This window comes from Crinia signifera, chromosome 3 (assembly GCF_055691185.1).
Source record: "Crinia signifera chromosome 3, ASM5569118v1, whole genome shotgun sequence".
NCBI lineage: Eukaryota > Metazoa > Chordata > Amphibia > Anura > Myobatrachidae > Crinia > Crinia signifera.
In genome coordinates, this window is record NC_139219.1 from 124,483,545 (window position 1) to 124,498,853 (window position 15,309).

General features: G+C 41.7%; 1 protein-coding gene across 1 annotated transcript in view; it reads right to left on the reverse strand.

Moving 5' to 3' along the window:
• Positions 1 to 15,309, reverse strand: part of LOC146062909 (chitin synthase chs-2-like) — a 99,072-nt gene that overhangs the window by 70,725 nt on the left and 13,038 nt on the right. The window contains exons 4-7 of the mRNA XM_083174918.1: positions 14,924 to 15,091; positions 5,345 to 5,525; positions 4,002 to 4,109; positions 2,866 to 3,007 (exon numbers count right to left, since the gene is read on the reverse strand). Coding sequence (XP_083031044.1) covers positions 2,866 to 3,007; positions 4,002 to 4,109; positions 5,345 to 5,525; positions 14,924 to 15,091 — 599 coding nt within the window. The remainder of the gene's footprint in view (positions 1 to 2,865; positions 3,008 to 4,001; positions 4,110 to 5,344; positions 5,526 to 14,923; positions 15,092 to 15,309) is intronic.

Sequence of the window (15,309 nt, forward strand, 5' to 3'; positions counted from 1 at the left end):
TGGTGAGATATCAGTGCTGGGTGGCACCGGAGGACGGCGTTTCTTACCTCAGGTGGTGCACCCGCACTTCCTGCGTCTCCGTCCCTCGTCGCCGGGGTCTTGCTTCTTCTTGCTTCGTCTTGCTGGGGAGCTCTGGACGGCTCCGCCAGCTCCGGTTCCACAGGCTACAACGCCGGCTGACGCTGCTTCTGGGTCGGGCGATCTCGCGAGATTTCGTCCACCGGGAGCACGCAGCACAGACGGAGCTCCGTGCGCTCGACTCCGTTCTGCTGGAGGAGGCTTTTCAAAAGTCAGTGGATGTAAGGTGCTTGATGTCTCCGTCTGTGCTGCGTGCTCCCGGCGGACGAAATCTCGCGAGATCGCCCGACCCGGAAGCAGCGTCAGCCGGCGTTGTAGCCTGTGGAACCGGAGCTGGCGGAGCCGTCCAGAGCTCCCCAGCAAGACGAAGCAAGAAGAAGCAAGACCCCGGCGACGAGGGGCGGAGACGCAGGAAGTGCGGGTGCACCACCTGAGGTAAGGGACGCCATCCTCCGGTGCTACCCAGCACTGATATCTCACCACCCACCAACGTATTCAACATCTGCCCCCGCCAGGCTTGCCATCCTCTTATCCCCCGTCCAGCATTCCAAACACCCAGACGCTGGACTATAGATACTTTCAACCCACTGCCACCAATTGGTTAAGACCACCCACTGACTGACATACTCGCACTTAGAAAGGCAGACTGACTACCGTCCAAACAACCTACCACCAGCATCTGACGGAGTCAGAGAGCTTTTCACAGTGTAAGAAGTACAGTAAGTGACTGAAGACGGCCCCCCTACCCATTGGCAGCAGACCACAAGGGGACCCACTAGCGTGACCCAGACTTTAGGAGAATTATCCTCCAGAACTACCCGCACAATTACTTTTATGCATCTTTGAACTTTGTATGTGAAGCATTAAAAAGGTTTATTAAACCAACACATATCCTCAGTTTTTTTAATCCATTAGGGGTGAAGCGCAGAAAATTCCCTGTTATATTGCATCTTGGTATAAGTTTGCCTGAACCCCCCTCCCCACCATATCAAATGTAAATTGACTGCCTTATTTCCTTGAGAAAGCCTTATGGTGAAACACGTGTTGGAGCAAAAGTGCACCTTCTAGCGCTGGAATGCACCCTGCAAACCTGCCTGGAGGTACACTATGGTGTACAGGTACCCTCAAAACTTATCTCTCTTAAGCTGGCCATACATCAGAATGATTCTAGGACCAAAAACACGATATTGATAGATTGTGTGATCCATTGTGTGAACATCGTGAGGTATTTCGGTACGATTACGATCCAGCAGGTCGAGAGGTTGCGCCGATGATCTTATGTGCTGCACATATGATCAGTCGGTAAAGGTTGTGGTCGTAAATAGATCATGTGTGTTTTTAGCAAATACTGATTGACCATACACTCTATATACGATCTGTATTGTATACAGGTCATTCTAATGTATGCCCAGCTTTTGTGTTCTCTCGTTAATTTCAACAGTAGAAACAGAAACAGTAGAAACACTAGGTTGTCATTTCCATACTTTCTGCTGACACTCCCATGAACCCTCTTATTTGTAACAAAATGGAAATGTATATTCTGTTCTCTGAAGGATTGTAGATGTATCTTTATTAATACATACCTCACCCACTGTATAATGTAAATCTATCTCCCTTAGTGTTTTCTCATTGGTGTCATATAAAGGGTTAACAGCAGAAATCACTACAGTTTTTGGCAGGACCCTTCATTCTCTCTATTATCCTTCTAATCTATACTCTATGTACCTGAGGGATTGTGGATTTATATACAAATTACAGTCAGCAGCACTGATTATAATCTATGTATTTGTTTTCAGCCAGAGCTATTTCACTATTACAATGTACAGTAGTCTGTTTGATATGCATACAGAGCTTTTTTTGTTTATCTATTTTCCTCTGCACCATATGAAATTGGACTGAGGGGAAAACCTTTGATGTTCTATCACAGTGGTTTATTCATGTACATTGTCAGTACTTAAATTATATGTTACATGTTTGTGTGTCTGAGTCCAATTATTGAATTAAAAGTTAAGTTTTAACAATAGAAGAGTTCCCCAACAAAAAGAGTACACTTTCATCTCTGTATTTTTTGCTCTAAACCAGTGGTAGCCAACTCCAGTCCTCGAGAGCTACAAACAGTTCACATTTTTCAGACAACCTAGCTGTTGCAAAGGTGTGCTCATTACTAGCTGAAACATTTTCAAAGATCCACAGGTAGAGCTAATTACTTCACTTGTGATTCTGTGAGGAGATCTGGAAAAAATTAACTGTTGGTAGCTCTCAAAGACTGGAGTTGGCTACCCCAGCTCTAAACCATTACTCTATGTGCACCACCGGACAAATACAGTGTGAAATCTTCACACATATACATTATTTTTGTATACCAGGTTCTGATTATAAAATATAACCCCACAAAAACTTTTTACGGTCTGGTCAGTTAAATTGTGGAACTCTCTTCCGGAAGAATTGGTGTCGGAAGACAGAATAAATACATTTAAAATAAGGTTGGACAAACTTCTATTGGGTACAAACATCAATCAGGGGTACAAACATCAATCATAACCTGTCTATAATTAAATCAGATTACACATCTTATATAAAGGGATGTAGCAAATAGATCATGCACTCTAACCAAAGGTTGCACTCAATGGACGCACATCTTTATTCAGCCTTAAATACTATGCTGATGAATGTAGGTGATCCCTTTGTTTTGCATATTGTACATGACAGAAACAAACTCAGCATCAGCCCAAAGACTTCATGTCTTTAGATTCTTTAGTATAAACCTGCACTGTGGTTTTCTTATACCTGTTCCAGTTGGGTGGATTCTTCCACAGGCTGCTCCAACACCAGGATACATTTTCAGACGATCCACCAGAAGCATCAATGCTGATGGCTGAAAGTCTGTGTCTCCATCCAGGGCCAAAATATAGGTATTTGATTTTGCTTTCTGTGCAGAAATATGTTTATTCGTCAAATTGATAACTGAAAATAATATATTTATTATACATCAAGTTAAATCATACGGAATGTTTCTGAAGTCTCTCCGAGCATAGACAGGATGTGACACAGGGTATGGGTCATTTGGTCGACAGTGTCTAGGTTGAGAGTAAGACCTAGCAAAAATGTCAACCTTTTCCCATGTCCACCCCTTGCTTGTGTTGTCCTTTAGTCCATGTAGACCTAATGCACGCAGACCATTTTCATGTGTCTTTCATTTTTGACTGTTGGCCAATAGTGGTCGACCTTTTGACTGTCAGCCTAGACACTGTCAACCTAATGACCACATACCATGACACCTGCTTCTGGAAATGTAATACAAGGCATCTTCCCTTGTGCTTGATTTTTTAAAACAGCAATAATTTAAAAATGAATTTAAAAATGAATTACAAACTTTTTAAAACATTTTTTTTACCACTATAAATTTCAAATAGAATTGCCAGAATCTTAATGATGCCCCTATTTTGCAGGCTATTACATTTACCTGCTAAGACTAACCTACTGTACTTTCCCTTAATCCCATTCATACAGAAGAAATACTGTACCACTCAGCAGGCTCAATACTTATCCTAGTGTACATAAATGGGTCAAATAGAATTTTCTTCAATGCCGATTTAACTTTTTTAAAAGCTGAATCTGCATTAGTGAAATTGTTGAATTTGCATCGACAATCCACTGGCTATCCGGCGGTCGGAATATTTCCATCAGTCAGGTAGATTTAATCGGTCGAGTTTGAATTCGACCCTATTATCGGCAAAAAGTGTTGATATTTCTGAATTTGGGAAAAATGGATTGAATACCCCCACATCTAAATCATTTTCTTGTAAATATTTCAGTTCTTCAAAAGACTGAAACCAGGATTACCCTGCTTGCGAATCAAATTAGCATCCCAAACATCTTTCAAATTCTCAAAAAGTACATGCAAATAAAGGTGTTTTACTTACATTCAGTTCAGCTTCTATATCATCAATTTCATCTTTATATTTTTTTCCAGCTAAAATTTCATATTTGTGATTTAATTTCCATCCCAGCAAATAATATAAATACATTATCTATAAATAAAACAAAATGTGTGCATTATATTAACATATTAATACAATCTGAATCTGCAACTTAATGCTGAAATAATAAATATTTTAAAAGTAATCATTTTGTAGAACATTTTACAGTCAAGTAATGCGTGTCGACCCCGCTCAGTGGTTTTAACCTCCCATCAATGATGGCTGATAAATAAGCATACAATTTAAGGATCAATAAAAGCAAATATTTATTTGTAAATCATATAGAGAAACAATAAATTCTACATACAGTACAGCTTAAGGGGTAACCAATTACCCTTGATAATTGCTTCGCCAAGATCTATACTATAAGCTCCAAATTGCCTGCACTAGCTGTGGCTCATCTTGGATTTTGTTTCACATCGCAAATGCAGGGTCGCACCCGGGATTTGGACATTGGTCCATCCCGAGTGTGTCCCAGCATTTGTGAGGTGAAGCTCCCTTAAGTAACCTGGCAAAAAGCTGGGTTGCTGACCTCACATGGGGGTGGGGCAGAGCAGTGGTGTGTCATCGGGGGAGGAGGCAGCACTTGGAGCTGATGCTGCCTGCTCCCTATAGTGTAAACCGGAATCAGGTCGCTCGGCCCTTCTTACACTGCCCAGCAACCCATGTTTGATCCGGGTAAAACCCTTCTTTTATCCATGGTCGGAATACAGGGTTGCTGGACCCAGTGACTCGGATCAACCCAGCAACAACCTGGGTGGAATCTGGGTTATTTGTGCGGTGTGAAAGAGGTATAAGTAAGTATATATATTTTTTAAAGATCTGTATGGATACCCTGTAAAATTATATAGATGAAACGGTACTTGTGCGTCTGAGTCCCCTTGCGGGGCTCGCTTCGCTCGCCCACGCTCCGGGCTCGGTGGCTCGCTACGCTCGCCACGCTATTTAAAATCAACTCCATGCCAACATGGATAGTGGAGGTATGAACTATCCATCTTGGCATGGAGTTAAGTTACTTTTTTTAACATAGTTTGTGGCGAGCGTAGAACCCGGAGGTAGCACGGCGCCATGCTGGCGCCATGAAACTACACAAGTACCGATGAAACATCAAGAAAAATCTCACAGAACTCATCATCATCACCATCATCATGTTATTATAGCTGCTAAATATTTGGTAAAAATGAAGCACTGCATCCTTGTAAAACATGGAATGCAATAAGAGTGATGATAACATTTTTCAATAAACAATGATAATAACTTGTTAGAATGATCATTATTATTTTTACCTGTGACCATCTCTTCTTATTTCGAATCCTCTGTTTGTCTTTCATGTGAACATATAGCAGATTTCCACAAGGAAGAGTGTACCGCAGCCTTCCACCATACGGTGTAGATATAATAGTTTGTATTTTGTATTTTGCTGTTCTACTTTGATAAAACACTTCCTTCTTGTTGAGTGTGAAATAACTAAAATAGAGATTTTAATATTTTAGATGATCAAATAAAAAAAAACATGATTCACATAGAGTAGACTTCACCAGGTTTAATGTGTGTTTGTCTTCTCTCATCCATATATAGATGTTGAAGAAGACAAATATAATTGAAACTCCAGTGGAGGCTTTGGTATTACTTAAGTGTAGTTCCTTGGCTCATTAAAGTTCAAGAGATCCAGAAGCTAAACACCCCTGGGACCTATCTAAGATGTAGAACTGCTGCATGGACTATACCAAGTTAGCAGCTGCTGGGTTTTTAGATGACCATTAGCTCCATCTGGAAGAGAATAGAGCATAATTGATGTGAAAGGGGGCAGAGCTAGTAAACAGCAGACCAGATTCAGGGGCAGATTTATTAAGCTTGGAGAAGAGATAAACTGGAGATAAAGCGGAGAAAAGCTAAAAGGAGATAAAGCACCAGCCAATCAGCTCCCAACTGTCTTTTTCAAACACAGCTGATTGGCTGGCGCTTTATCTCTTTTTACCTTTTCTCTGCTTTATCTCCAAGCTTAATAAATCTGCCCCCAAGACACGTTCCGGCAGTGTAAAAATATAAAAATTCTAGATGAAAATTGGATGGTCTATAACAAAATTTGGTACTCTTTACCTAGAAGGGCGCCCACGATTTTGATCGTGGGCATCGTTAGTAAAAAATCGGGGCCATCGCGGGCATTGAATGCACTAAAAAATCGGGTGCGATGCGACCGACGCGATGCCCGCGATTTCCCATAGGGAACAATGTTAAATGTCCCAATTGACCCGATTTTCCTGTTCAATGTCTCAATTGACCCGATTTTTCCATAGGAAACCATGTTAAATGGCCCACAGAGGCCAAATAGGCACCCTGAAGTGTGAAATGGCCCCCACAATTGTTAACGCCACCCCACGATCAACGTGAACCCGAAGCGTGGTGAGCGCAGCGAGCCCGCGAGGGGCGGCGGTACGCGTCCTACGACCTTTTCATACCCCCACTATCCACATCGGCGTGGAGTTGAGAATAGAAAGTGTGGCGAGCACAGCGAGCCCGAAGCGTGACGAGCGCAGCGAGCCCCGCGAGGGGACGCGGACAGCTGTGAAGCCCGCAAGGGGACGCGGATACCTGTGAAGGTATCCGCGTCCCCGCGCGGGGCTCGCTGCGCTCGCCACGCTTCGGGCACGGTGGCTCGCTGCGCTCACCACACTTTCTATTCTCAACTCCACGCTGACGTGGATAGTGGGGGTATGAAAAGGTGTAGGACGCGTTGACGTTGATCGTGGGGTGGCGTTAACAATTGTGGGGGCCATTTCACACTTCAGGGTGCCTATTTGGCCTCTGTGGCCCATTTAACATTGTTCCCTATGGGAAATCGCGGGCATCGCGTCGGTCGCATCGCACCCGATTTTTTAGTGCATTCATTGCCCGCGATGGCCGCGATGGCCGCGATGGGCGCCCTTCTAGGTAAAGAGTACCCAAAATTTAATAAGACAATAACATAAATTACTATAAAATATGAAATAAAAAAAATCCATAAGATTTCTATTTGAGAGATGACCCACCAGATTAATAACTTTATAAACTGCAACACCACAGATGTAGTTTATATATTAGCCTGTGGATGCGGACTCCATTATGTGGGGCGTACCACAAGGAAATTACAAGTACGATTTCTAGAACATTGCCGCAACATATTAAATCGTGTGAACACACAGTGTACTGTGCCACTTTGTGGCATGCCACCAAAGTGATGCCTCAAGCCTCAAAATAATCTGGGTTAAACAGGATACTGCTACTATAAGAGGAGGGGATATTCAATTTAGATACTCCCTCCCAAATAGTGTTTTTTTATCAATATCTGCAACTCCATCATTTCTATAATTCTCTCCCTTGATCGGCCCCATCCCTTTCTCGCTCACCTCTTGAATCCCTTTACAGGCATGTTCACATGACAAAGAAGCTTGTATCTTCCATATTTTAATAACTTTTATTCTATAATCAGCCCCAAAAAGAGACTCACGAATTGGCATGGGAGAGAGACACGGGATAAATTCTAAGGCCTGCTACCTGGTCCAAGATCAAAGTGGCAATTGCCAAAATCTCCATATCTGTCCGAATCAAGGACAACGCATATAAAATATATTTCTGATGGTACATGGTCCCCTTCAGATTTCATGCCATATACTCCACCTTATCTGATCTCTGTTGGAGACAATGTGGCCAAAGGGGAGCTTTTCTGCATGTTTGGTGGTCTTGTCCATCCATACAACCCTTCTGAACAGAGGTTCATAAACTGATCAACTGGGTTATGGACACTCAAATGCCCTCATCTCCTTTCTACTCTCACTTTCTACTCTACACTGCCTCACGTCTCACCTCCAACCCAAAAATTCATCAATCATATCCTTTGCACTGCTAAATGCCTCATTGCAGCATACTGGAAGTCTCCCTCACACCCTTCCATAACTGCTATGATCAACTCTATCTGGCTTACTTACAAAATCACCTCAATAATTCATAATACTCCCTCTAATTTTATTAAAGTTTGGTCCCCATGAACAACCTACTTATACATTGAGGCACCATTGACTTTCATATAAGGCTCTTTTATGCTTACCACTATTCTGATGAACATCAACAACTATACTAGTTCTATAGCTTTCTTGTTTTTCTTTTTCCCTGTTTTTCCTTTCTTAGTCCTTTTTCTTTTAATCCCTATCTTCCGAATCTTTTCTACTCTCTCCCACTCATATAGACTCTCTTTACATGCTTTTCTGTAACTGTTTTAGCCAAATTATTTTAATATAATGCTCATATAGCCCTTACACTTATGCACTCCTTGTTTAACATTGATTCTGTTTCACTCATCACTTTATCAATGCTTCCAGATACATATTTCTGGGTTCATTTGTCTACTTTGTTAAACAGGTATTATTATTGTACTTTAAGAAAAAGAAATAAATTAATTTTCTCAAAAAAAGAAAAGAAAAGGAGGGGATAGGTTCAGGAAGCTCTGCAAGCAGGAGGTATTTTGAATGCACTTTTTTTTTTTTATACATTTTTCGCCAAACCAACATATTGGAGTTGAATAGTACAATTTCAAGTTTAACATAAAAACACAAAGTCATTTTTTATTATAAATATGTATACACCTTCAACTATTTAGGGAGAATATCCTGTGTCCCTACAGTAGGGTGACCAACTCATCCCTTTAATCCGGGACACATATTAATTACACAGGTTCTGTGGCAGTTTAAAACCAGGTGAAATGGAGTCTTGGGTGTGGCAGTTTAAAACCAGGTGAAAGCCAGCCACAGAACCTGTGTAATTAATATGTGTCCCGGATTAAAGGGATGAGTTGGTCACCCTACCCTACAGATATCCACACAACCTACCTAGCGCAGACAACCGAAACATATTTATACAATATACAGTACACAGAGTTCCAAATACTGTTCTATTATAACTAAAATATATACATACAACTGAGAAAAGCATAATGTATAATACAATTTATATTGAAAACTGTAATATACAGTTGAATCACTCTTGAATAGTAATGAACTAATGTGATCTACTCAGGCAATGAGATATTTTACATCTTTTTCTTCAAATTTGGCTTGATCACGTGGATTCGTTCACTAGCAATGGTTGATATTTCTATTTCTTTACTGATTGAGTTTGAACTGATGTCCCTTTCCCTCCCATGTTTGAATTTGACTTTATGAGCCGTCTCTTAGCAACAGACGATACAGGAAGTATGTGAAACTTCATGTGATTTTGGAAATACAAAAATCTTCATATATTAATATCCCTGAAGATTACACATACTGTATACATAATAAAAAAAAAAAAAAATTGATGTTAGAAATGTTAAGAAACTTCATACTAGGACATGGTACATTTAGTCAATCAAATGATTGACTCAGATGGGAGGATGGGGAAGAATAACCAGGATTGTAGTTCGAGCCCGATCACCTGACCGATATCCTAGCATCACAAGTCACATGTCTGCCTTGGACGGAAAGATGGGGAAGATCCCGGGGTACACACCTCCCACCCCAACACCTAGTCCACCCACGTGACCGCCTCCCAGTAACAAAGGTAGGTGGGTCACGTGGTCGCTTTGGACAAAGTGACAGGTTCTGCTTCCGGTATCAGGTCCCTTCATATAACTGATATTTTAATACCAAAGTTTATATTTTAAATACTGTATGTGCTCTATCTTCAATTAATGGATGTTATATATAAAGCCACAATAGAGGCTAAGATGTGTGCTCTAAGCTTTCTGGAACACATCCAATTATACGACCTGCTAATAGATAATGTTAATCATATCCCTTCCGATCACATGATCGGTCCCCTAGCAACGGGGATGCATCGTGCTGTCCACCTGATCGACTACAAAAAGTCTAAGTCCAAGATACCAGAAGTACTTAATATTCTGGAATGCTTACATTTTAATTTTATCTATTACTAATCTATATTGTTACATTATTGACATCTGTTTTAGAATAAACATCTCTGCATCCTATTCTGCGACAAGCACATTATTATATGTTGGTAAACCAATTGGATGGTCTAATTGTGAGTATGTGGTCATGTGACCTTATTATGTAGGGCAGTGGTTCCCAACCCTGGTCCTCAAGTACCCCCAACAGTGCATGTTTTGCAGGTCTCCACACAGAATCACAAGTGACATAATTAGCTCCACCTGTGGATCTTTTAAAATGTGCCTGAATAATCTGTGCACCTGCGGGGTGACCTGGAAAACATGCACTGTTGGGGGTACTTGAGGACCAGGGTTGGGAACCACAGATGTAGGGTATATATATCCTGACATAGTTATGGCAGATATGTACCTTTGATTAAAGCTACCAAGCGTAGAGAAAGGCATCAGGTATTGCTGATTCACCCAGCTTCTTTTTTAATCACCTGGATTGTAATGTAAACCAACCCCACAGGAAGCCTCCTTGCACCCTCTTTCCATCTGAGGTCAAACGGTTCTTGCCAAAACACAGCTCCCCAAGCCATTACCCCTTGCATGGAGTGTATGACAATATCATGGATTTTATCTTATATAGTAATTTATATGTTATTGTCTTATTCAATTTTGTTATAGACCATCCAACTTTCATCTATAATTTTTATATTTTTTCACCCAATTTATAGCACTGCTTGCATTTTCCTTTTTTGCATATACTTACTCCACAGAAATAACTACCCTGTTTTTCTTTAGCAGCTGCTAGAGTTACCACTCATATCAAGTGCCCCCGGGCCTAACCCCCTCAAAAGGGTGTCGCACACACCTCCTTTTCTTTTCACGTTCCTGCAGTGTGGCAGAGAGTGGGTGGAAGGCACAATGCAGCTGCTGGGACTTGTATAGCTAGTTTGACTTAGATGGAGGTGATCTGTTTATTCACAGTGATCTACTATTAAAAGTTGCGGACTGTGTTAAACAGTAATTATTACTTTTCTGGCATTGTTTTAGAGACAATGATATTTATCCCTTCAGTGTTCAGCATAAAAGCAAACATATACCCCTTTCAAATCGCAACTAAATCCCGAGTTATTGCTGTTGCACGATACCCCTATACAGAGCACAGGTTTCTCTCCCCCTATTGTAGTCCTGCACAATGTCCATACTTAGCATGAGTTTGCTCACCTGGATAAGGAGCTATCGGGAAACTTGAGTACTCCAACATGAACTACATAATAGATAGTAATAATCTAGATCAGGACTGGGCAACACTGGCCCTCCAGATGTTGATGAACTACACATCCCAGCATGCCTTGCATCAGTTTCAGCATGGCCACATAGCAAAACTAATGCAAAGCATCCTGGGATGTGTAAATCATTAACATCTGGAGGGCCGGTGTTGCCCAGCCCTGATCTAGATAGTAATAACTACAAAATAAATGGGGCCCCATAGATAATGCAATCTTACTGTGATTATTTGTAAATTGCCTTTATTATTTAATAGGATTGTTAACTGTTTTTAGTAAATGATGAAAGGTTTCTGCTGTGATATGTACTAAATGCACAACAGGCTATTGTATTATGTGCTAACCCTTTAAAAAATGTTACAGTTAAAAAAAGATTACTTAGCAGCATTTCAGCTTAATAAAATACCAACGAGCAACTTTGTAATTCATTTCTATTTGAATTATATCATGATTTGTGTTGTGAATTAGTTGTGTAACATGCGTTCATGAAACTTATTTCCCAGTCTATGGTAAGAAAAATGGGTAAATATAGAGATTTTAAGAACTTATAATACTTTTATTATATTATAATACTTATAATATCAGAATTTGTACTTGTTTATAAACTGAACTTTTCCCTGAGTGTCCCATTAATATCTCACCTCAACTCAGAAGGAGGAGCAGTTATCCTTTTAGACTCAGTCCTCCTTCAGGGAGCTGCCTGTTAGCTGTCACAGTACCTCCATGGTGCTTGCTTTAGTGTACAGTGGTGGCAGGGCAGCTCCTCTGATATCACTGTGTATCATTGTGTATGCAGCGCAAAAGAGAGGCCAGAGATAGTGGAGTCTTCCACCGAGAATATGCAGTTGATGACATTTGATTTGCCAATGCCGCACGGTAGAGGTTAGGATAAATAGATGTAGCAAGAAAAATGGGTACTTATGTAGTATCTGGGCTGCCGATTTCTAAATCGGGTACATCGCATCGCATCGCATGCGACCATCGGATGCGATGCGATGCGATGCGATGACCCGATTTTTCCATAGGAATCAATGTTAAAATGGACTGAGTCCATTTTAACATGGAATTCAATGGGAAAAAGGGGTCCTTTTCATACCCCTACTATCCAAGTGGGCATGGAGTTGGATATAAACCTGTGGCGAGCGTAGCGAGCCACCGAGCCCGAAGCATGGCGAGCGTAGCGAGCCCCGCGAGGGGACACAGAATACCGTCCCCTCGCGGGGCTCGCTTCGCTCGCCACGCTTCGGGCTCGGTGGCTCGCTGCGCTCGCCACAGGTTTATATCCAACTCCATGCCCACTTGGATAGTAGGGGTATGAAAAGGACCCCTTTTTCCCATTGAATTCCATGTTAAAATGGACTCAGTCCATTTTAACATTGATTCCTATGGAAAAATCGGGTCATCGCATCCGATGGTCGCATGCGATGCGATGCGATGCGATGCGATATCGCATCGCATCGCATCTGATTGTATGCCTTAACTTAAGGCATACAATCAAAAAATCGGCAGCCCAGATACTACATAAGTACCGAAAAATGTTTCTATACTCTGCTGATGCTGTGGCCTATTTTATTGGCGGGCCTGGAGCTGCAGCTCCATCTGCCACATTGTTACTTTGGCCATGATCACACACTGAAATGTTTTGTCTTGTGGAAATGGCCTGGAAGTATCCTGCACATTTAGCTTTAGTTTCATGCTATATGAATAATGCATATGGAAAGTCTGTTTCTGAAGAATCTTTTAAACCTATGTACACTCCACAGTGGTTCCATTATGTAGTGTAGGATCAGGGCCGCTGGCAGGGTGGTGCGGTGGGTACAGATGTCCCAGGCCCCTAGAAGGGACTGGGCAGCTCAATTTGCCCACCGCAACCCTCCGCTGTCCTGTCACTCAGCAGGTCCCGAACTGCAGGCTTCTACAATGCAGGACGCCAGCAGCAATTAAAATGCTGCACCGGCTTTTAATCCAATCAGAGCTCATGTACCATTAGCCAATCAGAGCGGCTGACCGCTACACAAGCTCTGATTGGCTCACCAGCCGGTGCTGCATTTTATTGGCTGCTGGCATCCTGCATTGAAAAAGCAATAGCATGTGGTTCGGGACCTGCTGAGTCTGGCTGTAAGTGAAGGGAGGGAGGGGGGGGGGGGGTTGGAGATGTGGGCGCACTCACAGCTCGTCTGCTCTTAGCTACTGGAAATCAGTCCCGGGCCCCAAAATTCCTAGTGGCAGCCCTGCATGGGATCAACGGAGCAGAGATACCTTTCCGTGAATGGTAGCTTAGCAAATGTATGTAACTGACATCTCTGCATTATTATTATTATTATTATTATTATTATTAGTAGTAGTAGTACAGGTTGAGTATCCTGTATCCGTACATCCATTATCCGAACTATTCCAAAAACCGTGGTTTTTGGAATCATTCAAATTTTTTTTTATTTTTTTTACCCCCCTTACCCTCTTTTCATACTTACCAAGTCCCAGGGCGTCCACAGCAGGCCTCCGGCATCTTCTCCAGGGCCTCCAGCGGTCCCAGGAATGCATTGCACGAGTGTGCGCGCGCGCCGGTGGCGTCACCGGTGCGGGCGCACACCCGCACAATGCATTCCTGGGACCGCTGGAGACCCAGAGAAGATGCCGGAGGCCTGCTGTGGATGCCCGGGGACTGTGTGGACGCCGATGGACCACCGGACACCATCGGGGGACAGGTAAGTAAGCCTAAAAAAAATATTCTAAAAACCGAAAAATTCCCCTATCCGAAATGCTCGTGGTCCCGAGCATTTTCGGATAGGGGATACTCAACCTGTAGTAGTAGTAGTAGTAGTATGTTAGTTGCATGCATATTTTTCTGGTCCATTGCAGCGTGCTGAGTAATTTGTATTTTCTAGTCTAAATTAACTTCATCCCTTACATACAACTATGATGGATTAATAAACCTGAGCGGCATGGGTGGGATCATTAGTTGCAGAGTAAGCTGATCCTTGTAGTGTCATATCAGGGGATCTTATGGTATCTCCTAGATAGGTAGCAGTAAATGTCAAAATATATAAATGTATCACAAGTAGGTGCAATTACCATCCAGAGGTTTACACATGTATGTAACTGAGATCTCTGTACAGTATATCTATTATCATGTAAGGTGTATGTGTCATTTGCTGGTCTATTGCAGCTATACTATTGATAATGATTGTGACTGTGGGTGAGTAAACATTAAAGCCACACCTCAGATTAGCATAAACTAGTAAATCACCTCTGTTAATACCCACAAATACAGCCTTTTTGCTAATGTGGGCAGGATACATTTGTACATGCAGACGCATGGATTTTTGGTACACACAAATGGACTATCCACCAATCAGATAGCTGACAGTCATTCACTGTGTGGAAGAATGGAGTTTGGATAGTGACTCCATTACACTGCTTTGTCCAAGGCCTACAATGTTTAATAAGGCCTTTGTCCAAGATGGTATCCCCATTTATTCCCCATTTATTCATGCACTTTCCCAGATTGCTTTTTGTAGAAGAGTTGCGCAAACCTCCCAGCAAGTACCGTTTCTCAGGTGTGCACATTCACAAGATGTGTACAAGTTTCATAATATAACATCGCTTTCATACACTCGCATATAAAATTGGATTGAACCAATTTAAGTAGTAACATTAAGGTTTATTTGCACCTGTAGACGTCCTCAATTGCAGTAACCAGGTCTTCCACATATCTGTTGACACATCTTTTCTTTTTACCATCTTCGTATTCAGAGTCATTAACAAAAGCATCATCAAAATAAATGTGTGCCTCAAAGTTGACAGTGTCATCTTCCATTGAAGACTTGTATTTGTCCAGCCTGGGAGAGGAAGAACAAATGGAAATGATGCTTCTGACAAGTCTTACAAACGCACATACAATTAATGCAATTATTAAACTGACACTCCTCCAAATAATTCAATAATATTACCATTACTTAGTTTGGAATATTGTCCACCATTATCTTAGACTACAAATTAGTTGAAGGTTAATGTTGGAATCTCTCACTTTCAGGTATCTGAAATACTACTTAACAAT